The 24,846-nt window shown below is 31.0% G+C and overlaps 3 protein-coding genes across 8 annotated transcripts; all 3 read right to left on the bottom strand.

Annotated features, from left to right (window-relative positions):
* Nucleotides 1–120: 120 nt before the first annotated feature.
* On the bottom strand, nt 121–11,547 carry LOC121129791 (serine/threonine-protein kinase Kist). 6 transcript variants are annotated; one of them, XM_040725521.2, is made up of 7 exons: nt 11,164–11,369; nt 8,899–9,200; nt 8,158–8,451; nt 7,381–8,097; nt 7,141–7,313; nt 6,951–7,045; nt 121–312 (listed from the first exon to the last, which is right to left on the bottom strand). In XM_040725521.2, the coding sequence occupies exons 2-7, from the start codon at nt 9,003–9,005 to the stop codon at nt 292–294; spliced, it is 1,407 nt and encodes a 468-aa protein (XP_040581455.1). In that variant the 5' UTR covers nt 9,006–9,200; nt 11,164–11,369; the 3' UTR covers nt 121–291. The 6 variants fall into 6 exon arrangements, with proteins under 6 accessions (XP_040581455.1, XP_071749504.1, XP_040581452.1 ...); XM_071893403.1 differs by lacking the exon at nt 8,899–9,200 and having other exon boundaries at nt 11,164–11,337; XM_040725518.2 differs by lacking the exon at nt 121–312 and having other exon boundaries at nt 6,679–7,045; nt 11,164–11,547.
* Nucleotides 11,548–16,791: 5,244 nt separating this feature from the next.
* Nucleotides 16,792–17,983, bottom strand: LOC121129755 (uncharacterized). Its single transcript, XM_040725479.2, has 2 exons — nt 17,721–17,983; nt 16,792–17,648 (listed from the first exon to the last, which is right to left on the bottom strand). Exons 1-2 carry the CDS (start codon nt 17,732–17,734, stop codon nt 16,949–16,951), a joined length of 714 nt encoding a protein of 237 aa, XP_040581413.1. The 5' UTR covers nt 17,735–17,983; the 3' UTR covers nt 16,792–16,948.
* Nucleotides 17,984–21,889: 3,906 nt separating this feature from the next.
* LOC121129745 (uncharacterized) lies at nt 21,890–24,748 on the bottom strand. The gene is made up of 2 exons (XM_040725467.2): nt 24,088–24,748; nt 21,890–24,029 (listed from the first exon to the last, which is right to left on the bottom strand). The coding sequence occupies exons 1-2, from the start codon at nt 24,341–24,343 to the stop codon at nt 21,958–21,960; spliced, it is 2,328 nt and encodes a 775-aa protein (XP_040581401.1). The 5' UTR covers nt 24,344–24,748; the 3' UTR covers nt 21,890–21,957.
* Between the last annotated feature and the right edge of the window lie 98 nt (nt 24,749–24,846).

Below are 24,846 nucleotides of genomic sequence, written 5' to 3'. Positions count from 1 at the left end.
CTTTTCTACTCGCATGGGTAATAACAATATTAATAATAATAGAATCATGGATTTTACACACCTGCTCACGGATGCTTTTTTAGATGATAAGGAAGAGACAAATGAAAAACACATACAATATTATTTATACATATATATAATTGCCCATTTAGAGAAAAAATAAAACAAACATGGAGAAAGGTGGACTCTTTCTTCTTTAGGATGATTGCATACAACAATATATTAATGTATCAAATTTTATAAAAAAAAAGAATCAGATATTATATGTAGAGCGAATCTCCAAATTATTTTTCAAAACACTATCCAAGTTTCCTGAAATCAAAGAAAACGGCCAACTTATTAATATATTTTATGAATTGGAGTTCTTATTTTATATAAAGATACAGGGTAGAGGATATCCCACATTTACGACGACGTCCGTTGAGGGGAAGGGAAGGGGTACAAATTTAATGATTGAATAAGAGGGTGTATTGGATATTTCGGAGTCAACTACATTGGGAACTAATCACTGTTTCATTGATCAATAAAACCTTTTCAATAGGAATAACTCAATGGTCTTCAAGATAACCAATATATTTAATTTACAAATACATACAACTTACATCAATATTCTTCTAAGTGGAAACCCCTGATGCATGAAATCTATGATAACCGAAGAATGAAGGATTCAAAAATTATTTTTTATAACGTATAAAGTAATTTTACTCCTCTCAAGCAGAATCCATTTCGAAAAAGTATCAGAAAGAATTCAAGAGGAGTGAAACCACCGATTAAAAGTGTCTCTTGAGGAGTACCAGAATATTATTCAATAATTGGAGGCCAAGGCTCCAAGAAGAAAATCCATTCAATTAAATTGGCGGGATATTAATTATAAAAATACTACAACCAATTTAAGTGAAGTTAATATCAAACATTAACTGGGGGGTCTAAAAATTTAGGAATCCAAACCGAGGGGGGTATCAAGTTTTGGACAAACACAGACAAGTGGGTCAAAAATTCATAAATGTATGATCCCTTAGCTTACTAATACAACACTTTAGACTGTATTTTGTTCTCAGCTGCAGACATATATGCTTCTTTACTAATTTTCTATATTAAGCATACTGAATATTGATTGGTTGAATTCGAACTAGGTCTTGTTAAGGTTCAATTTATAATTCTCAACAATTATTGAAAAATAATTTCCTAGTCGGGAAGAATAGAGTAAATGCCACCAACTAATTTCGGACCTTTTTCCCCCCATGTTTTTTTTTTTTTTTTTTTTTGAGAAAGGTTGCAACATACCTTACAGGTAACCAGGGGCGTTGCTAGCTTTCATCATTTGGGAGGGGGGACTTACCCCAAAAAGGATCAATACCGTAATACATATATGCAGAGGCTAAGCTGGAGGGGATGTTGCCCCCCACCCAAAAAAAAATAAAGGAATTTTTGCTTTTTACTAAAATATGTAATATTTGAAAAAATAATAAAAAATAAAAATTTTGTAAATAGCTGTGGATTTTTGAATTTTTTTTTCAGCAAATGAGGATTTTGAATTTTTTTTCCAAAAAATTTAAGTTTTTAAAAATAACTATAGATTTTTGAAATTTTTTTCACAAAAAATTAATATTGTATATTATTTTCGAACAAATTTAATTTGTAATTTTTTTTTCCAAAAAAGTTAATATTGTAAATTATTTTCCAACAAATTTAATTTGTAATTTTTTTTAAAAAATTCGAAAAACCAAGCCCTTCCCCAAAAAAATTATAAATAAAGACAACAGACACCCCTGATTTGAATTGGTTTAATATATATATATATATGATACAAATTTTTGTGGTGGTTCATAAATTTTTGTTTTTTGAGAAGGTGGTACTTGAGCTCCTGCGAAAAGAGACTAGGGGAACACTAAAAATAATTACGTTATACGAGATTCTTTACAAAGAAAGTATTATATTACACGATGCAACAGCATTTTCCCCGCTTTAATAGCTTATGAGTGACTAACTATTTACGATATTCATAATTTTGAGAGAAGGGATTAAAACAAGTTTAAAGATGCTTTATATTCAAATTAATTTATTAGTATTCACCCATAGTGAATATTTACTCCGGAGATTATTGTAACTATATTTCATGTAACCTAACCAGCATTCTTTTTAAATTTCTTAATAAATATTCAAAACTAAATTAACCAAAAATTAATCAATTTTTTTTTAATGTTATATTTAAAAAAAAGAAGGAATATATATATTCTATAACTTCAGCTATGAAATAAAGCACTGAAGAAAAAAATAATATAGATATTAGCTTCTAAATAAGGTCCCTCATTTTACTCGCTTTTTTTGGTAGTTCTAGACATTTCTTATAAATTGTAATCAAGAATAAGTAATAAACTTTCATTTTTCAAATGTTGCAATGTCTGTATCCTTTTGTTATTAACTTTGATTTTTATCTAAATAGTTCTGCCACGTCAAAGTATGATACTGAATTGTAATTATATAAACTCACAAACTCGATATTTTTTAAAAGTCTCTAAAGGTCAAATTTGAAGGTTTAAATAGTCATATTCGTGTTCTAAGACCTAAATAACAATATTAAATATGGGTTTTACCACTTGGGAGCTCCAAGACTTTAATTTTGTTACATAGTGTTATGAATAAATTTCCGTCTTATTGATCTCACACACGTCATATATTCATTATGTATATATAGGGCCAGTTTTAATGAGACACATTTGGCCCAAACCTCGATTGGGGGATCTGTACCGCATAGATTTAAAATATTGAATTATTGTTTACTTTATTGTGTTTCGGAATCTCTTCTACGAAAATTAACGGAAAAAAAAGAAGACATAAAATAAGTTTGTATTAGTTAGGAATTCTTCAAAACTATGAAATAATTATTCAATAATTGCTGAGAATTGCTCACATAAACTGATCATAAGGGATAATTCGAATTCAACGAAACAACGTTATTCAGAACAATGATTAGTAAAAAGAAGTAGAAACATAGACAACGTAAAACAAAATATTGTAAATTTTGTACTAGTGAGGTATCATCGTGAAATTTAGTGTTAAGTCAGTCCTAGGACTGATTTCCAAATCAGTCTCCCCACCCTCCCTTTAATTCTTTTTCTTATCCGTCCAAGATTTTTTAGCATTAAACGGTCCTAAGGGCCGTTATATCAATCTTTCAGACCTACCTAACTTTTTATTTTCTTCACTCCTCTCTAGGATTGAAGAAAATAAGAACTAAGAAAATAATGAATGTTAGCTAGAATGTATAATGTATACGTTTGGTCACACACATCCAATTCTTATCTTTAGGTATCTTGTCTCTGCTTTGAAAGAGGTTATGAACTATAATAAAACTTCAGCGACTCAAATGATGTAGATAATAACAACTACATAATTTCAGCTATTGTATTTTCCATAAAAGACCGATAAGGACTGGCCTAAGGACTTAAAAATTTTATGAGGACCGCACTGATAGGACTGCAGACTTTTTAGTTTTTCTAAAACGATACAACACTATTGATAACTGATAACAAAATGATTTAAATTAAAAAAAAGAATAACCTTAGTAAAAATAATGGATCCTTTCTAAAAAAAAAAGTCATTCCATAAAATATAAATACATTTACAAAAAGGCCATTTGAGGAAATAATATTTATTAAAGATATCCGTTGGAAAAAGTAAAGGGCCCACATTTTATTTTCAAGAAAAATAAGTGAATTTTTTTTTTTTTAAATATTCCAAATTTATTTTAATTTTCCAAAAGGAAAGAACATAAAGCCCCATGCATCTTTGCCTCAGGCCCCCTCACTCTCAAATAAGTCCTATATTTAAACCTTTCCTCCTAAAAAAGAAAGAAAAAATAATCCGAAATGAACTGATGGGTTGCTACCTTTATTTCATTTCCCAACCCTACATAAAAAAGAAACTGATAAAATGCTCAAAATCAGTTAGGGGCATTTAATCAAATCTTCCATACTATGGAATTCTTATTGGGAAATGTTCACAGCTGAACAAAAACATATTCGAATTCAACCATCAACGTTCAGAATAATGAATAGGGGAAAAGAACCAGACACATACGCAGCTGACAATACAGTGTAAAATTTTATGCCGTGCTAGATGATAAGTATTTTATTAATGTGTACCCTAAATTAATTTCAAGTAAGTAATATCAAATGGGTTTGCATTGTTTAAATCTCAAAAACTACATGTCTGACAATTTGCATTTTTGTCCTTATATAGGTTTACGGGGTCGTTTGAAAAGTCAGTGCAAAGTCCAAGAGATGGCTCTACTGGCACTTATCGAGGTTATTTTTAATAAGTAGCATCTTTTGGAAGAACACACAACTACTTTGAGCTAGCTCGATATATCTCTTTCTGTTTGGCATTCGTTTGAATCAATGAAGTGGAGTGATTTTCAAAAAATGGACGAAAAATAATTTGGTGTATTGGTTAAATATTACTTTATGAAAGGCGAAACACCTCAAGAGACTTAAACGAAGCTTGATAAACATTATGGGGACTCTGCACCTTCAATTAAAATAGTTTATAAGTGGTTTCTAAATTTCAGAGTGGCCATATGGGCACAAGTAACCCTGAATGTTCTGGACGCCCTGTTGAGGTTACTACTCGCGTTGTAAATAATTTTTAGCATTTACAACGCTACATATATGTACTCCACCTTTTTTTTAAATATGGCGTGAGGAACCAGGGAGGGCTTTACTCTCTAGAGCACTCCCTGGCTGAGCTTTAGCTACACAAGCACATGTTTGTTGCTAAGCCTGATCTAAAGTGACATTAATTATTTTTTATTTTATAATGTACTTCCCTTTTCTTTTTTAATATGACGTGATGAGCAATAGCTATACACGGTTTTTGTTAAAAAAGAGTCGTTTTCAGACGATCAAACAGACACACTTTGCTCTATTAACATATAAGTTGGTTCCAGCACTTTTGAATAGGCTATCCGTCTATACAAAATGGCCAACTATTTGGCAACCCCTTCCCCCCGTCATTTAAAAAAAATACATGTATGTATATAAAAAATGCTGATATGCATATGAACGAAATTCAGTGTTTCTATAACAGACATCTTTTTAGACGTTGTTACCTTTATTGCATCGCGCAACCTTGTAAAAAAATAGTAATAAAGGGACAAAATTTAGTCATTTAAAGTTGCACAAAATATAGAATTATAAATTATTCAAAAACTAATTGGAATTGTACAACGGTTAATAAAAAGGAGCTAATTCGAATTCAACCAATCAACGTTCAAAACACTAAAAAGGGGAGAGAAGGAAAAAAAAAAAAAAAAAAAAAAACACACAAATAATGATTTGCAAAATACAGTATAAAAGTTTATGCTAGTAGGGGGGATTTAAAGTCAAATTCAATTTTAGCCCAACTTTTCGGATTCAAAATGATTTTTTACGCCCCCTACCCCAAAATTACTTTTCACCAATGAATGCGTATTTTTTAAATATTTTTTCAATGTAATAAGAAGAAACTCGCTAATGTCGTGATCATTAAAGCCTTTTTATGCTTAAAGCAATAGTTATATTGCTTTCTAAGAATATAAAGTACATTTTTAAGGTCATAAAAAGATCAATTTCTTCTAAATTAATATTTAAGCGTGTGTACCAGGGTGTCCAATTTTTAGGGGGACCTGTTAATTCGATCTTCTGTGGTATTTTAACGAAAAAAATATATTTATAAGTTTCAGTCTGCAAAGGGTTTTTTTTTACTTCTATATTTCCTTGGGATACAATTTTTTTTTTTTTTTTAAATGAAACTGAAAATGTCGTTAAAAAAAGTAATTTTTCTTATAGCTATAGAGGGCAAAAATCGCCCTTTGAATGCTGAAACTTTAGAAACATAATTTTTTCATTAACCCTAAAAATTAGACCCAGTTTGCTTGAGTACAATATAAGGTAAAAGTAGGAAAAAATGATTTTTAAATTGAAGTCTTCAAAATTCAAGTAGTACTTCACGCACTGATCATCTAGAAGCAAGAATATTTTTGTCTCAAATTGAGTTTGGATTAAATTAGGATTTTTTAACCTAACAATCGTTCATTTCTATGAACAAATGATTTTCATTACAAAATGTATGAACCGCAAATTGCACTCAAAGTATTCAAAAATAATCTTCACAATACAATAATTAGATATTGATAAACTATAGTTAATATTCTTGGGTGTCTCAACTCATTTCAGAAATTTGAGTACAAAGTCCATAGCGGACAAAAATATATTCATGGAATATTTGACTATACGCATTCATGAAGCAAAAAATATATATTGGGAATTTCTCCTATTCTTGATATTTATTCAATATTGTTATTGTGTAGACGTAACACGAAAAACTAATAAAAGTTTCGTGATTAGTTTCTTAAGTAATTCCAGATATAGTCATGGATTATCCCATGCTAATAGAAGTAGGTACATTGCTATTGAAACCTTATTATAATTTATTTGCACAATTGTAATTGGTCCAAGAAAACAATATGGTTGATCTCTGATACGTGTCTACTGTCTATGATGAAAAGATATATAATCATATTCATTAACCCTGTGTCCGATTGCGTTAAGTCAATGAATATGATGTTAATGAAACAGGAATAATTAGAAACAACATTAATTAGTACTCAAATGAGAAGTAAAGCAAGGAAAAGATAACTAGAGATTCCATAAGTATGTTATTTAGCTATGCACAAAATAATGAATATGTTATTAATAGATAAATGTATAGAAAAAACACACGCAAATCAATTATTAGAAATGTGTTAGGAACAAAATGATGATTGTTAATTAGTAACAGAATTATAGGAACGTCTTAGATCTCCAAAGATCTAAAGGATAAAACACAACCATAAAAATATGATTTGGAGAAGAATGAAGCAATTCTTTTTTGCCAGACAAATTAGGACAAGCATCATGTGCAGAACTTGCCTCATTAAATTCTAAATATGCGTGACGCCCCATTGATCTCATTGCCGTAACTTGACCATATTTTTCAGCCTCTTCTCGTATTTCATTCAACACAGCTAGGTATATATAAGTGAAAAAAATAGATATTTTCAATCATTAAAGTTGTAATAAATGCATATTTAGGCATAAGTAATGAATCCTGTATTCTTACCCTCTGTTTCTTCCTGAGAAAGATCTTCATCTAAGATATTGATAAATTGAAGAACACGACTAGGCATTGTAACCATATCTTTCACGGAAGGAATTAAATCTTGCCTAGTTATGAATTCATGTGCCAACGCATCCGTTGAAGTTATACGCATACTCGGATCAGACTCCAAACACCTACGTTTATAATAAAGTACTTTAACATTTATACAGGAATATAAATTGATTTAGGTATTAATTTTACCTAATAATTAAGTCCTTAACCTGTTGAAAGACATCATTTTTACCGGACTCATCATAAGATATCTCAGTTGGCCCCAATTTCATTTCAACAAGTTGATGAGGCTTTAAAACAGAGACCATCTTATCATTAGTTTTAAACAACTTATGGCCAGTGAATACTTCTGCAAGGAGACAACCAAATGACCAAATATCTGAAGGTATACCTGGTTGTTGAGGTATTGAAGGAGCTCTATAAATTGCAGCAGATCTTCGTCTCAAGACTTTGACATCTCTTTTTCTCCATTCTTGATCTCCTCCAGAATGGGTGTCAGGTGGTAATTTCTCTTCTAGAACATCATTGAGAGAAGAGTTGGAGCAGGTTGACTGAGTGAATATTCCGCTTGACTCTGAAGGCAAGGGATCTCGATTGACCTTGAAAGTATCATCTAAATGATCAAAGCCAACATTATAGGAAGGAGGAATGGATGATAAATTCGAATAGGTTCCCTGAAGACGACACCTTCTTTTCTTTTTTAATCTTTCTTTATAACTATTCCATTCAAAGGATTCGGGAGCTCTATAGCCAGAGCTTTGTATCTGATGAAGATTAACTTCATCAATGTGAAAAGTAAGGCCGAAATCAAGGATTTTGAAAGCACCATCATCTGCACTCCACATGACATTTGCAGGCTTTAAATCCCCATGAACAAATTTATTAGAATGCAATGCCTTTAAACCCCTAAAGCATTTATGTAAAAAACATTCAAGTGGTAATGATTTAAATTTAATATGAACATACGTTAGAATATCTTTGGCAAATTTTTGTGTGGCCCAGGGTGAGAGTCCACTTCGTTCATTTCTATAGATAATTTGACGAACATTACTTTCAAGGAGTTCCAGAACTTGTATCCGAAAACCTTTATAAGAGAAAATACCCGAACATAGTACTATATTAGGTGTACCACACAAGTACTTTTCAAGAATGGTCATTTCTCTTTGAAAAGCACCGTCATAATTTGTCCCTTTTTTATAGAATTTTAGTGCGACTCGACTTCCATCTCGAATTCCCTCACCAGAGAACACGACGCAGCATCTATTCATGATTAAGAAAAAGGGGGTCTTTTAATGTAGGTATTATAAATGTAGCATGGAGAAATTACAACTTTATATAATAAATGATTTTTCATATTTGAAATGAAATTGATATTTAAAATAGTAGATTTCCGCGAATATACTCGTAATCGTACCTCTTAAAAAAATGGTTAGAAGAACGTGAGGTTTTATATAGGCTGTATTGGATATATAATATATAGGTACATCATGACATTTTTCATACCCAACTCCTAAAATATGCATATACATTCAATACTCAAAATCTTCGAAATAACAAAGAATTTATGTAACAAATGTCACTCGCATTATAATGGAATAAACCAACTACCATCCACCCTACTATCATTTCAAATATATAATAACCTGATTGAAGGTAGTGACACCTATCATCATTATTTGAACTTATTAATAAACAAAGAAGACTTACCGTCCTTCACCAATTAGACAATGGACGCGAAACGCATAGTCGCCATTTTCAGAGGCTACGATCTCTCCCACCTCAACACAAGGTCTATCTGAGTCATCTTCTGACATTTTGGAATTGAATAAATTCCTTTCCTTGAAGAACCCAAGGAATATATTAAAATATCTTTGACATCTCTAAGTCTATACGATCCACCACTTTTTTTTTCTTTATTATTATCTTCGAATCATAATTTTGATTATTTACTACTACAACTCTGACGTCAGAGTTATTGAATATACCATGGCGACCTCTAGGATAATAATCTGTAAAACGTCATATTCATAATATTAATTTTAATACTCTAGAGGACAATATTTGCATTTTTGAACTATTTTTTAATAATTGTAAATAATTTGCGGAATTGAATACAAAATGATGTTTTGAGTAACTAATGAAAATATGTATGTACTTTTAAACCTGGTATTATGCCTCTTAAATTAAAAGAAAAAAAAGAGAGATTAACAATTGAGGTCTTGCCAAAAATTCTCTGTTTTCTCAAAAAGGAAATGTAATTTACCTATTTATTAGGTGACCTTCGTTGTAAAATAACTCAAGGTAAAGTAAAAGAGATTATAAACTTTGATCTTTAAAAATTACATACTTTTATTCAAAGCAGGTGTCACTTGCACTTAATTATTAATTATCTATTAACTGACTAAGTAGATGATATCCCATGAGTCACGGTTTAATACATGGATACAAACAAATTCCCTTCGCAAATATTTTCAAGTTATTTAAAGATGATCATAATCGACATGTTATTATGATCATCGTAGTGTGGTGAAGTCCTGTTCAGTCAAATATTTGTTTTGCTAAGTGAGAAATATCAGTCCGTCATTTGGAAGTTTGGAATTTTAATAGATTTGCGCATAAAACGTTCCGAATTCCTTTAGAGCATATTTTATCTCCTGAGATCTTTACAAGATATATACAATAACATGGCATATGCTCATATTAATTATGTTTACCTTCATAATTAGTACAATAATAAGGGCACGAGGGTGGGGGAGATACGATTTTCTAACTGGAGTAGTGTTAATTTCGTCAGCTATGACTTAACGAAATACATTTGCCAAGGAAGCTAGGCTACATTTTCCAATAAATTAGTACACAGTTACATTAGTAATTCTCAGAAGTGGGGACTTGAGACTTGCAACTCGAATTGATCACACAAACAAAGACTCTAGACTGGACTTGGACTCGAGTCATATTTTGAAAACTTGTGGCTTGAATTGATCACACAATCAATGATCGAGATCTTGGACTTTAAAAGCTAAGTTTCGCGACTCGAACTTGAAAGTTATCTGATTTTTTTCACTGGATATACAATACTTTACAAAGTATTTTATATAAAAATATTTTATATTCTGAGTTCTTCAACTGGACTCAATGAAAATATTCAGGACTTGAAACTCGACATGGACTTGTAGTCCTAAGGACTTTTCCTCACCTCTGGTACATACCGAATAATACGGGTACAGGTGGTGTAGATATGATTTTGTAACTGGGAAGGAACCATTTGAGAAATATCACAAATATAATGTGTCATAGATAATGCAATAAGCCTAAATAAATCCAGGATATATGTTCCCTTAGTCTCCTGTTCCACTTGTACCCATAAGGGGATTCATTACAGTCTAGAATGACATAATAAATATGAAGGATCCTCTAAATCTATACTGTATATCATATTAATATATGGGGATTACGTAGAACCAATAATGATTCATAAAGCTTTTCATCAATCCAAACATCATTATGTTCTCTGCAATGATATTACTATATTATTATTAAATATGTATAGTATATATCTACTTTTTAACATAATGTAGGGAGTAAGTTGAGCATGAAGTGCATCTATTATTTATTTGTACAGAAGATGAAGAAATGCACACTGGTTTTAAAAGCCTCTTTTTTTCTCCCTAAATAGAAAGCTACAACAAGTGAATAACATGTTATTATTGGACTTAGATATATATATATGTTGTATGTAAATATTATGTACATAGAAAGATACTGTCGACATATTAAATAATAATACCCTTGGTAGCGATAAAAATTGTAACTGCTTTTGACATCGAATAAGAGCTGGAGCTATATAGGATTTTTTTTTAGAAAATAGATAAATAAACGTAAAAATACAAAAAAATAGATATTAAGTAGAGCATAAATTTTATACACTTTCCTTTTAGATACATTGATTATACATATGCCAATAATACTTACTGCCTATAAGAACATAGAATCCTCCTAGAATAACACACAAAAGTTAACACTAAAAAAAAATGGATGCATACTAATAATAACTAATAATTAATTATAAGGACACTCTCAGAAGCTATTGGATATGTATAGAACACAGATACAAACGAAACTGTTTCAAGAACAATAACAAACAGTGAACAAAATATAAAAATCGTAGGAATGAAGTCGTAGCTTTCTATAAAATATTTTTCTTAAGGAAAATTTAAAAAAAAAAATAGAATTTGTGGCTCCATCTTCTGCTTTAAGGAAAGCAAAGTTAACTTTAAAATATATAATATACAATGTACACATGTATGATTATTGTAAAAGTTGATCCGATCTCCATTTGGTGATGAATGATGAGCTGAGATGAACTAGATCAATGGTGCCATACAAGGTAAATAGAAATACATTATAAATAATGAATTTCTATTAAGCTTAGGTGCGAATGCGATAGACACCAATTGCTATAGGTTTAGTGAGTTAATTCGGAAGTTCCGCTACTAATATTCATTTGTTCAGTAAATAAATGATAATTAATTTATTAATATATTATCTATATAATATATAGAGATAAAATAAACATTATTTCAAGGCCCAAAACATGATACATATTATATGATAAATAGGTCAGTCCACTAAGAAGGATAATTAACTACATATTGAATGAACTTTATCCCATTCATATTAAATCACTGTAAACTAATGAATGGCCGTCCTGTTGATAACTCAAATTTGATTTGATGGGCAGTTTGTCCATCAATTCACTTATTATTGTTAAGGGCCCTTAAACTTGTGAAGATTAAAATATAAGTAGAACATATATATTATTATTACAATTATTGTACCTCTAATTCCAGTCTTATCTAGAGGTAACTATATATTTCAGACTCGAGCACAACACTTCTGTTTACGAGAAATAAAACTGAGGTCCTATGAATATTATAATATACCATAGAATCAGAGCTGTCCCTAGAAAATTTCTTTGAGGAAGAGTGAGGTTAAAAATATATGTTGATTTATTTTTGGATGACCTTATTTTTTTTTTGTAAAATACATATTTTGAATATTTTTTTTATAAATATATATTTCATGACCTTTTTTCAATTTTTTAGTACAATCGCTGTCTTTTGGCCAAATAGTACATATTTTTCCTTACATTATATCAAACTCTTCGACTCACATCCCATTTTTCACACCTGGCCTTTCCTTCGAGTTCGGAAGGGTAATGATCATTAATAGAATAAATAATTATGGTAAGTCAAAGATAATTTAACTTTTAGATTTTCAATTATCATTGCAAAGGAATATGCACTGCAAATTATTGCCTTAAAACGTGTATTCCAATAACTTTGCTTGCAATTTTTACAAGTTACATAATATTATCAATAACATTTTAAGAACATATTCAATGATATAATGGATACATGTGTTTAACTATGTTTTTTAACCTTAAAATATCCCTACGGGCACTATACATACATTAGTGCTCATGAATGAAAAAACAAAAACAATCTAAAATCGATATTGAAGATATTTACATACTTTTTTCTAAACATACATTGTGGTTATGTGAGTGTCTATCGTATCATTATTGATTAAACTTATTTATCCTAACAAATGAGATAAACAACGTACTAATCGTACCATGGAGTTATTGTGATTTGAAAGTGGTGGATCTATTGTATATATGTATATATATAGAATAATCTAGAAAAAGATAATATATGATTTTCATAATATATTGTACAATACATCCATCTATTATACCATTATAGGCTATTGCTTATAGTAGTTGTTATAAGAAAAAAGTAATTGTTCAAGAGGATTGATAAAGGACTCTCAAGAGATTATAACAATTTTCTTCAAATCCTCTTTCTTTTTGTTACATACATATACTTTTACAATTTGAACATCAATAATTAAATACCTTGTTCTCCATGGTTTTTACAATGTGTACCACCTGAAAAAATAATATCAGACTCTCCAAGAATGTACTACCATTTATTCATTATAAACAATCTGAATAGCAGAGGCTTAAACTATTTTAATTTATGACGTTCCTCATTATACCATCAGAGGGAGCTCGCGTATCAAGGATTGAAAACCAATCAGGAGCGTAAGGTAGCTTGGACATACATTTCTACCAATTCTGTCGCCATTTTGTGCTTACTAAATAAAGCAAATTTATGAACTTGGTTATAGACATGGAATATAAATACTATGTATATTTAAATATGTTCACCCTTTCTTTCGAAAACCTCGTTCTAGTGTTTTTCCAATTTGCTAAAGTACTCATTAGAGTATATTTGTTTAAGACCCTTTATGATCCCCTTCTTGGCAGTCTTGACTGCGAACAGAGACCCAAAACAGTAGCTAGAAAATCTTTTTTTTTTTACTTCAGAGAATTAAAAAAATGATATTGAACCAATCCCGGACTATATAAAGGATGACTATCCTTTGGATATCTTTATTTGCACGTATAATTCTCTCACTTTTGTGCTGTAGTGACATAATTATTAATACCTATCTTGCACAATGTTTGAGAGTCCAAGATCTTTATGAATGCAAGGGTATTAAGGATTTATGATATTTTATACGACGGCCTTTATTTATCATAATCCCTACAGACTCCAAAAAATTAGAATTTCGGATTTTGTTAGATCATCCAATCAGACCCCCTCCTTTCCGAACCTTTGACGCAATTATATTGAATTGGCTTACGGATAAGCTCTGATTTCCATATTCATGGTAGTCTTGATCTCGAAAGATGTACAAAGTCCCAGAGCCAAAGCAGTTATGGTAATAACTTTTGATAGTCTATAAGGGCAGTTAAATTTTGGCTATTGCATCATTGTTAAAAAAAGAAAACTGGTTAATTTTGCTTATAACTTAAAAGTATCAATACATTTTGAAATTCAAACTGACTAACGCATAATATATATCAAGATATAAAAATACACACAAACTGAACTTTATTACTCTCGTACAATGGAGGGTTTTTATCGGACGTCAATATTGTTGATGTCAGTTATTTTGGGGCCTAAACAACCATGTTTCATAGAAATGGAAACCTTTGTTTATTATTTTAAGGAAAATAGTGAACTATTGGAAGTCAAAATAAGAACAACAAATAAAAAGGCTTAAACCTTACTGTCCATCAAGAATTTATCCCTCTATTGACTAGTTGGAATATATATCTGACCATAAAATGTATTAAAAGTATGTTGTTAAATAGTTATATAATCTTATTTCCATATTGCAGACAATCAATTAACTATTTTAATTGAAATAAAAAGATATTTATCTCTAATTACCCAACTTTTCTGGTCACTAATCGATAAAAAATATTGAATTCAAATATGAGTGTTTATTATGGTAATCAAGTAGTATTCAATGTAGGTACTAAGTCTGACTTTATTCTTAAAGCCATTAGAGTAAGTTTAATTATGATTAATTGGAAATTGGAATGGGAATGTAGTATGAATATCAACCCCTAAGATGGCGCCTTCTTCAATTATGATTCAATTTATGATGTCACTGAAAACACTCCATAGCTGAGGGTTAACCGCTTATCTATGAGACCTTCGCGCACGCACTACGAGAGGGATCTCACGTAGCATAGTTTGAGAACCACATTTACATATGATTGGGATTTGGACTCATAGTTGATATATTTATTTCTATAAATCTGGATTCAACTCCATCAAATGACTTTATTAATAAAAAAGAAGACTTGTATTAAAAAGGCTCTATATACTTAGTCATAATTCAATTTAGTCTCTCTATTTATTTTACTCGATTACCATTTAACATTTTTATTTGTCTCTTATAAAAAGTAACTATTACAATATTTTAGTAACAATGAGATAATAATGAAACTTTTCTATCAGATAAAAACGTATATTTTACATGCAAACATAATATAATTAGCAAGGAAACACGAAATGATATGAATACATAGGATTTACATGTGTACATATATTGTCAGATTATTATGAAATTTTGTATAAGTTTGTAACAACCTTGTAACAAAAAATATAAACAGAATAATATATATTTATTATCGTCAAAGTTTTTGAAGGGAAAAGTATTTGACTCTCTTTGAAATTTGTATTAAAAAAATGTAATTATTTGCTTCTAAAATATATATGTAAGAAACAGATGTTTTTATTTGATTATTACTTATTGTTATCCTGCATAAGGAATGCGTATGTCTGCACTTTCTGTTTATTCACAAGGTTTTTGTTGTCAGCTGTACATTTTTCTTACTATTTCTCCCTTGTCCGTGTCCTGATTGAGGAATTCGAATTGCCTCTGATTAAGCTCTGAACAACTTCAAACAATTAATTATTGAATAAACATTTCATTGACGTTACTAGGAAGATGAATTAGATTACTAACTACTATACTAATGATTTTGGAGCAATTTTTTCGGCAAAATGAGCAAAAAAAAGAGGCCTCAATTTTGAAAAATGAGCACCCATAATACATACTAAATTGAGTTTTTTAAAATTAAAGAAAAATACAGTTTTATGGGGATCATTTAAAGTAATCGCTGTTGTTTTATATTTATGATAATTTATTCATAAATTTGCAATATTATAACGACAAATTAAGATTTTTGAAAGATTTTCCTCCGTAAATTTTTATAACTTTGTTATCCAGTTTGTTTAATGGGATGTCAGCTACTAAGAATGTCTTACTTATATATTCACAAATGATATCGAACTTTCCTGTTTGAGGGTTTGGCTTTAAGGCTTATTCAATTTGCATTTGCGATTTTTTGCTCTTAAGGTGAAGGTTGTTTTTGTGCTTGACGGCGATTTTTTGTCAGCTTCCATTCTTTTTTCCCCAAGAATTACAGCAAATGGCTTTTGAGTCTGCAGTGAGAACAAAAAGAGAGTCTATATATTCATTAAAATCACTAATCCATTTAATTCGTAGAGATTTGGAAGTTAGTAGGTTAAGTAATTTGAAAATTTATTACAAGCGCTATTTATATCCTTTTTTTTAGGATTCAAGTTAAGGAAAATTTGGGGCATACGTATTTCTCTTTTGTTCCAAGATTCCAGAGGGAGTATTCAACAATCAATTTTGCGCCAAACTTCCCCTTCTTCTCACTAGCTGTAAGTATTATATAATAATAGCTGGGGAGAATTGTACCCGAAAAGGTTGCAAGATACAGTAAAGGTAACAACGTGTTCAACGTTGATTAACACAAACTATTACACAGTATTTTGTTGTCAGTTCCCCTTTATCAGTGTTCTGATTGGTTGAATATGAATTAGCTTTGGTTAAGATGAGAACAATTTCTTCTCAAAATAAATTTGGTTTCTTCTTAGATTCCACAACAGCTATTGATGCTATTTTTCAAGGGAAAATATACCTGACAAAACCCTTCTTCATTAGGCTCACTTTTGGGAGGTAAAATATGTATCCGTACCAAAATTTTCGTTTTTAGTTAACAATTTTGTATTCAATAAAAATTTTATATTTGAGGAAGAATTGGCTGACTTATATCAATTAATTTTGGGCCTTTTCTTTCTGTTTCCTATTGTAGAAGAAAAGGTTAGGAGTTACAATCAAGGTAAAGACATATTCAATGAGGACGAGAAAAATGAAGATATTTATTAGGATATTATGTACAAATCGTAAAGCTGTATGTTTATATGGTATGCATAAATATGTATATTTAAGTATATTATATATTAAGTAATCACCTAAGACAAAGTAAAAACATATACTCATTGAGAAGATATAATTATCACTCACCACTACTGAGTAACAGAGTGATAAATGAGAGAGAAGGTGTATGAGAGGGTCGGGTCTTCCTCCTTCGAGTGGGTCGTGTTCTTTTCGAGTCATGTGTAGCGAATGAAGGTGACTTTGAAGAGGAAGAAGAATTAGGACTCTCACTCGTTAGAGATGGCTTAGTAGGAAAAGGAGCAGGGGTGGGTGCAATACAAGCTCCCAAATCGGGACAATATAAAGCCTCAAGTAAAATCCCAATTCTTCCAGGTCGACAGTTCACTCCGAGTGTTCTCTCTCTGGCAGCTTGACTTGACCCAGTTTTAGGACAATCATCAGATGTTTCATCCACACAAAGTCCAAAGGAGCGTTGCTCTTCTTCTATGCTTTCCTTAGGTGGGAGACTTGGATCCACTTTGATAAGACATGCTAATCCTGAAGCACACATACCATCCACATTATGAGGTCCACCACAGCGCTCACCCCTTGCTTTAGCACATCGTAGGCAAATTCCACAGTTATCCCAGAGTGCCTGTCCAGAGGAGCAATTAAAATTGAGTTGATTGAGAGATTCTTGACAAAGGCTAGTACAGTAACATTTGGGCCAAGTGCGTGGCTCGTGATCAAAAACTTTGAGACATTTTTCATTCATATTACAAGGGACCTGTGCCATGGATATCAGCGGCAACATAAGGAAAATGAAGCCAAAAATACTTCTATATGGAAAATATTAGATAAATAAGTTTAGTTTTATATACGTGTGATGCTGGGATTAAATGATGTCTTACTTGAGGAAATCCATTATGATAGTCAAAGGGGAAATCAATACTTTAATCCCTTGATTTTTTCTTCAGAGATCAGAGAAAAATGCTTGACGAGGATCAATCGGAGACACGGAAACAATTTGAGCCTCAATTTTTTTTACAATAATATAATATAATGTTTAAAGCACAAGACGGAGAAACCTGTTTCACTGTTTCAGCAAAGACACACAAATATAAACAAACTAATAAGTAGTAGAGTAGTCTGACGAAGAATACCGACTGTGATTGAGGATTTTGTTTTACAGTTAATTGGGGAAAAAGAGATAAAGTCTTTTTTTGGAGTAACACACGGTAAATTGGGGGGGGGGGCGAGCGAGTAAGTTGATTGCTTCTACGCCCAACATGTTGCAACGCATTTACTCAAAAATCTGGGGAATCCCTTGGCGTAAAAAAGTCAATTCCTGGAATGCAAACACTTCCAAATTCATGTATGTAAATGAAAGGCCCAAGTCCTTATTATCAATCATGCAACATGGATTTTTAATTGAAACCAAATAAATACTGGCCTACATACAATAATTCTCTCAAAAATTTGGACTTCCACATAGATACAAATATCAAGAGTCAAATTGAGTCAATTTTTATTAAAGTGATTCGGATACTTTTTTAAGTTGTTAATGATAATTAATTAATACAAAATGATATTCCATATCACCCAATAAAATATCCAAAAAGTACTTACGTAATCTATATTTGTATATAATACAGTCTGTGTGTTTGTATCTACTGTTGGACCTAGGAGGCTGAAACTTTGCATTTATCAAGCTAAGACTGCGTGCCAATTTTTCAGGTGGGGGTCATATAAGGGGGCTTACTCTATACCCAAAACACAAAAATGTTTTTTGGAGCTCTAGAAGACTAGATAGGGTTTGAGCTATAAATCAAAAAGGGACTGCCTCTCAAAAAAACAACTATTCCAATAAAAACATTTTCTAAATTTATTCAAAATCAAAAAAGTTATGGGAGAAATAAGAAATCGATGAAAATTGGATTTGAGTTTTTTTTTTTTTTTTTTTTTCAGGTGCAAAAAAAAATATAAAAAAATTCAAGAAGACGAAGAAATATTGGATTCGTAGATAAAATAAATTTTGTCTGGAGATTCCTTTGCTTATAATTGGACTATATGACACATATAAATTGATATTTAACTGATATCTATCTGTCATTTTCTGAATAATTTTTCAATTTTTATCAATTTTTCCCTATATTTTATCAAACGTCAATTTTCTGTTTTTAAAAAGGAATAGCACAAAACGATGTATTTTGGTCATAACACAATAAACCTCCATAGTAGTAGAGTATTTTTAATTTCCGGAAGATTATATTAAATAATTTTTGCAATATTTGAAAAAATGAACCAGTTATCGCAGGTTATATTTTGGATGACATTATTCTCCATAATTTTTTTAGATGTTTAAGTACGATTTTTTTGTTAGTTTGAGTTCCTCTTTACAATGCTAATAAATACTATTCTTTACTTTTTTGGCAAAATTAGTGCATTAAAGTTTTTTGCAATTATGATTGCGAATTTCAATTTGGCAATTTTCTTTACTAAGATAAAAGATGGACATCTCATCTAGACAAATTTTTTCCTTCATATATGGTGACATGTTATATGAAGTGTATAACGCAATTTCTTTTTTTTAAACCATAATAACACATATGGATATAAACAGGCGCTATATTCAAATGTAAACCTTTTCTCGAAAAATTGTAAAAACTTATATGGGCATCTGCAGATTTTTTTTTTTTTTGGGAGGGGGGGGGTTCAACTAATTGATGTTCAAAACACTGATCAGTGATAAAAAACAGAACATTCGACAGCTGACCACAAAATACACTTTTTTTTTGTGCTAGTGAGATAACACCATGAATTATGGTGTTTTCAGCTGTCGATTATTATATATATTTCCCTCTTATCATTGTTGTTCTGAACATTGATTGGTTGAACTCAAACTAGCTCGTGTTAAACTGTAAACAATTACTATCAAATGATTGAATAATACTTCCACAAGTTTATCTGTCTATTTGTCTGTTATAATGTAATTTTTGAATGTGCGCTAAATATCTAAGAACTCCGATACTGAACAAAAAGTAATGAGGGTTTGTAACTAAAGTTCAGCGCATCATATTAAAAAAAGAAAAAGACAATATGATTATACGATGGGTGACTTAAGGTAGACGTATTATTAGGGATTATATTCTAGTAGAGTAAAAACACAGTTAACAGATTCAAAAAAGGAAAAAAAAAAAAACAGTTGGGTAGAGTTCATCCTTTAATAAATCGTTGTGGTGTTAACAAATACTTCTGAAAGAAGTATTCTTTCCTATCTCGTTATAAGTTGCATTACAAATGAATTATAAAATAATAATATCTATGTACATATCTCAATATTATTATAATATTTAATCCGCATAAATGCTAATTTAATTGTAAAAGTTAATATGTAGTTTATTTCCATGTGATTACTGTCAAAAAAAATTATAATATATGCAAATAAATAATAAAAGAATATAAAATAAGGGCTTTATAAGGCACAATAAATCAAAGCCTATATTTAAGTACTATACACTACATTGGTTAAAATCGAATTTGTCAAAGACCGATACATTGGTGGAAAATGTAGAGTTGGCTAACTAACAAGTGGGGACTTGGGGGAAAAAAATTACGAACTCCTGGTTTAGATTATACCATATTCTTCAAGAAACTTCGAGTAATTCATTGTAACTAAACTAGTAAAAGAATGAATCATAATAAAGTTGCAAGACTTATTACAACAGCCCTTCTATCCCCAGTCTTGCAATATTATCTCAACTATTCCAGGGGAGTATGCAGAACTATAAATACATATTGTTTTTTTTTTTTTTTGGGGGGAGTGCTTGGTTTTTCGGAAAAAATATAATTTGAAAAATTATATCTTTTGAAAAACCTGCAGCTGTTTACAAAAAAATAAACTCTTTGGAATAAAAATTCAAAATCCACAGCTATTCACAGAAAGTTAAATTTTTTGGAGAAAATTTTCAAAAATCTATAGCTGTTTACAGAAAATTAAATGATTTGGAAGAAAAGTATAATTTTAATTATAACTTTTTGAAAAAAAAATTACAATATTAATTTTTCTATTAAAAAGTAAAAATTTCTTCTTTTTTATTCTCAAAACCTATTTACCAGATTTTTTTCTACTAACAAGACGGTGATACTTCACTATGACAAAAAATACAGTGTATTTCAGGGGCTTACGTACGATTATATTTTGGGAGGGGTTTGGTTTCTGGAATTTTTCTGAAAAAAAAAAAAAAAAATCCATAGTTACTTACAAAAAATTAAATTTTTTGGTATTGAAAAATGTATATCTGTTTTCAGAAAATCAAGTTTTTGGAAAAAAAAATTCAAAAGTCCAAAACTATTTACAAAAATTAAAATTTTTGAAAAAAAAATCAAAAATCTACAGCTATTCACAAAAAATTTAAGACATGACATTTTTGTTCTGCTCCATAATTATCAGAAAATTAAGTTTTTTGGAAAAATTTGAAAAATTGGATTTTTTTGAAAAAGTTTAAACAATTTTCGAAAAAGATTTCAAATATGAATTTTATTTGAAAAAAATTGCAAAAGTATACAGTTATTTACGAAAAATCAAAATTTTTGGAGAAAAATTTCAAATATTAAATTTGATTAGAAAAAAAATTCAAATTCATAGATAGGCTCTTCAAAAATAACGTTGTTTCATTGAATTGATGAGCTGTGGACAATTCCCAACAATTATTGAATAATAACTTCATAGTTGGGAAGAACGGCCAATTACCAACTGATTTTGGGCCTTTTCTCTCTCTTTATTTTGGAAAGAGAGGTTGTGTGATACATGTTTTAAAGTAATGATATACCATTGAATGTCACAATATTGATATTAAAACTTGCTCGTTCATCATTCATACGTAATTACCTTTTCAATTAGACCTAATGCCCATTCTATGATGACCACAACACAGTACATACCTCATTAAGTTTGATTCATCAATGTTGTTGTTTTTATTATCGATGTACTCGTATGTATGTATGACTGTGCAAAGGAGAGAGAGTTAATTTTCAGAAATGTCTTAATAGGGAACATGCCATAGAATCAATGGATAAATAATGAGACTAGTAGTCTCTGGTTTATATCCCAACAATTAATATTATATATAACAGAATTATGTTAAGTTAAGTAGTATGTTTCTCAGACTTTTTTTTCTTCTTGCCATTCTTCTTCGTCTTCTTCATATCCAGTTTACTCTTCAATTTCTTCTTCCTCTCAGAGTCTATCCTCTTTTTTGTTTCCCAATACCATGGAAAATCCGCTGGGAACTTATTCTTCTCCTTATAACCATAGTCTACATAAAGCTCCTCACCCGATGATATGCCTTTATAATTCAGTTTAATACTATTTATAAGCCCCCAACGAGGGGACTCAAAGTCTAAAAAGGAGGCATGGCTATCGTAAAACTTGTGATTCAGCTTCATGCCTAGAGTGGGTAAAAACATTCCTGAAACATCCTTTTCAGGAGGAATGTTCCAAATTGCTTTCATATATCTAGATGTTAGCGCATATTTAAGGCAGTGTCGACGTTCATCATCACTCTTGGTGAGGTTTTGAGTGCATGATTTAGAGTAAAAGGCCTGATCCTCTGGATAATAAATATGATAGTTATAGAGGCACGCAACCTCACCCATCGCCATATCCTTTTTAACATGAACCCCCTCACCGAATTCCCCTGCATCACTTAGATAGACACGCTTTTGATCATAGGGATCCAAGACGTATGGACCTGCTCCAATGCTTCCATTTGTGGGTGGCTCATAGTAAAAAGGTTCTCCCTCCATTTCAGATGACATCTTGAATTTTAAAAGAGGAATCGGTCCAGAATCGAAGGACACATCACTCACGTCTCCAAGATAGGCCTCTCTCATGATCTTATCCTCAAACTTTCCGATGTAAGAAGTCTCCATATCTGGATATAAGTAAGCAATGCTCTCTCCACTCACATACCCACTCTCATTAAGTGATCCTGTCAGGACTCCATGTCCAAGCATTCCAATCCAAAATGGTCCCGTGTTTCTACCATTCTCGTAGTGTAAAAGAGTTGAAGATTCCTTACAAATGTAGGGATCTTTAATGTGCTTTAGGGGTAAAATAGGAACGGACCCTTCAATGAATGACAGTCCCTGTAATGTTTTCGATAAAATATTCATAAATACATTCCTTCCATCACTAAGAACCATGATAATGATACCATCCATGATTTGTCCATGAGTAAATTGTAGAGCCAGAAAATCAATAGTGGAATTGAATATTTTATTAATTGGCGTTATTTCCTTTTTTATCAATCTCAACCATGTTGGACCATGAAAGTAACCATTTTTATCACAGGCTCCATGATGATGCAAAAAGCTGAAATTATGATTTCCCAAAATAATTCCGTGGAATGTTCCATGTTTTCTGACAATATGAGATAGAAAGGGAACTTGCTCTTCAACCTGAGAGCTCTCCCGTCTTTCTGCCCTCATTTTCTGTATATAAAATGTTCCATTTCTATTCAAGTATTTCCTAAACATAACTAGCTTCTCTGATGGTGAAAGTGTAGAGGCTGGTGAAAAGAATGGGGGTAGAGGGATCTCGGAAATAAAATTGGCGAAATCAATGGAGTATATCTGATACGTTTGGGCTTCAGTGTCCTCAAATTGAGGAGACTGAATACAGGCATTAGAGTTCCCTTGATTCCATTCAATGTCCTTGGGTTTGTAGGGATTGTAAATATATTGTATATACTTTGGATAGGAACCAGCAAGGAATCCAGAGGATGGGATGTGAAAGACAAGAGTATGATTAATTCGATTCGATGACAAAGGAATCTTATTCTTATGATGAAATCCATGAACAAATTGATCCCTTCCAACTCTTTTCCAATAACTTCCCAATGGAACACCATTCACCATCATTTGAGCTATAATTAACTTTCTTTGGGGATTAAAAATTCTATGAAATCCATGAGGAATCCCGACGTTAAATTTAAGGATGTGAGTTTCTCCACTTTGGAAGACAATTTTGGCCACACCATGGATGGTTCCATTTCTAAAGTTTCCAGTAAGAGACCTTATTTCATCTGTATGTGTAGAAAAATAAGGGAATGTGAGACATGTACGAGTACTTAGGTTATACTCTAAGGACTTTTTCTCCTTGGATTCTCTGCGCAGTTTTCCAGGTCCAAAGAGTCTGTCCTCCTCATCATAGGCTCCTAGAAATGAGATGAACATTTACTTATTTATTTAAATTGTGTATAATGTATAAGTCACCTTTATAATAAAAAGGACTCCATTCCTCACTTTCCAAAGTACACCTTTGGCTTTTGAACCAAATTGCGTGATCTTGCCCCTCCACAAAGTTACTCAAAGGACCTTCATCGCACTTCAGTGGTTTTATGGAGTCTATCCATTCCAGATATTCGAGTATTTGAGATGAAACTTTCTTGTTAACAATGAAGGGATTTGAGGAATCGACAAAACTCCGACACAGAGTGAAAAAGATGATGATAAATCCGTAAACATACATTGTTATGGAACAGTTTGTCCCCCTCGAATATTAGGTAATACGTAACTCTTTATCCTCCTTGACTTAAAAAGAGAAGGATTGTTACAGACTTACTGTTGTTACTCAACAGTAATTTATTATTCTCTCGACTATTATTAATGATATTTCTCCATTTCTACTCTTTGAGATCCATGACTAATAATAAAATGTGCTTTGTAAAGAGTATACTTTTTACCTTTACTCCAGTCTATTGGGAAGTAAGAAAGATGCGCTTGATTAAAACCTGAATAGAGATGGATTCTTTTATTTTGTTTATAAAGGTGAATAATCAGACTCGAGACTTGAATTGAATTCAAAATCAAAGACTCAAGACTTGAGTTAGACTTGAAATCGTATTTTACTTCTTCATAAATAAGAAATCTGTATATATGTTGCTGTAAAGTATTTTGCCGCTTGTTACAGCTTTTGGCGATTTTCTTCCTTCTTTTTTTTTTTTTTGTTATTATTAATTACGTCACATCGTG

The sequence above is a fragment of the Lepeophtheirus salmonis genome, chromosome 1, assembly GCF_016086655.4.
Source record: "Lepeophtheirus salmonis chromosome 1, UVic_Lsal_1.4, whole genome shotgun sequence".
Classification (NCBI taxonomy): domain Eukaryota; kingdom Metazoa; phylum Arthropoda; class Copepoda; order Siphonostomatoida; family Caligidae; genus Lepeophtheirus; species Lepeophtheirus salmonis.
The sequence above is the reverse complement of the archived record's forward strand: the minus strand, read 5'-3'. Positions and strand labels throughout refer to the sequence as shown.

Excerpts from the sequence above, each read along its gene's own strand:
- LOC121129745 (XM_040725467.2), bottom strand. The coding sequence starts at position 24,343 with ATGTATGTTTACGGATTTATCATCATCTTTTTCACTCTGTGTCGGAGT. Across the intron at positions 24,030-24,087 it reads GAGTCCTTTTTATTATAAAG|GAGCCTATGATGAGGAGGAC; the intron begins GTGACTTATACA and ends TCTCATTTCTAG.
- LOC121129791 (XM_040725518.2), bottom strand. The coding sequence starts at position 9,005 with ATGTCAGAAGATGACTCAGATAGACCTTGTGTTGAGGTGGGAGAGATC. Across the intron at positions 8,452-8,898 it reads TGTCTAATTGGTGAAGGACG|ATGCTGCGTCGTGTTCTCTG; the intron begins GTAAGTCTTCTT and ends AATCATGAATAG. Across the intron at positions 7,046-7,140 it reads TTCTCAGGAAGAAACAGAGG|CTGTGTTGAATGAAATACGA; the intron begins GTAAGAATACAG and ends ATATATACCTAG.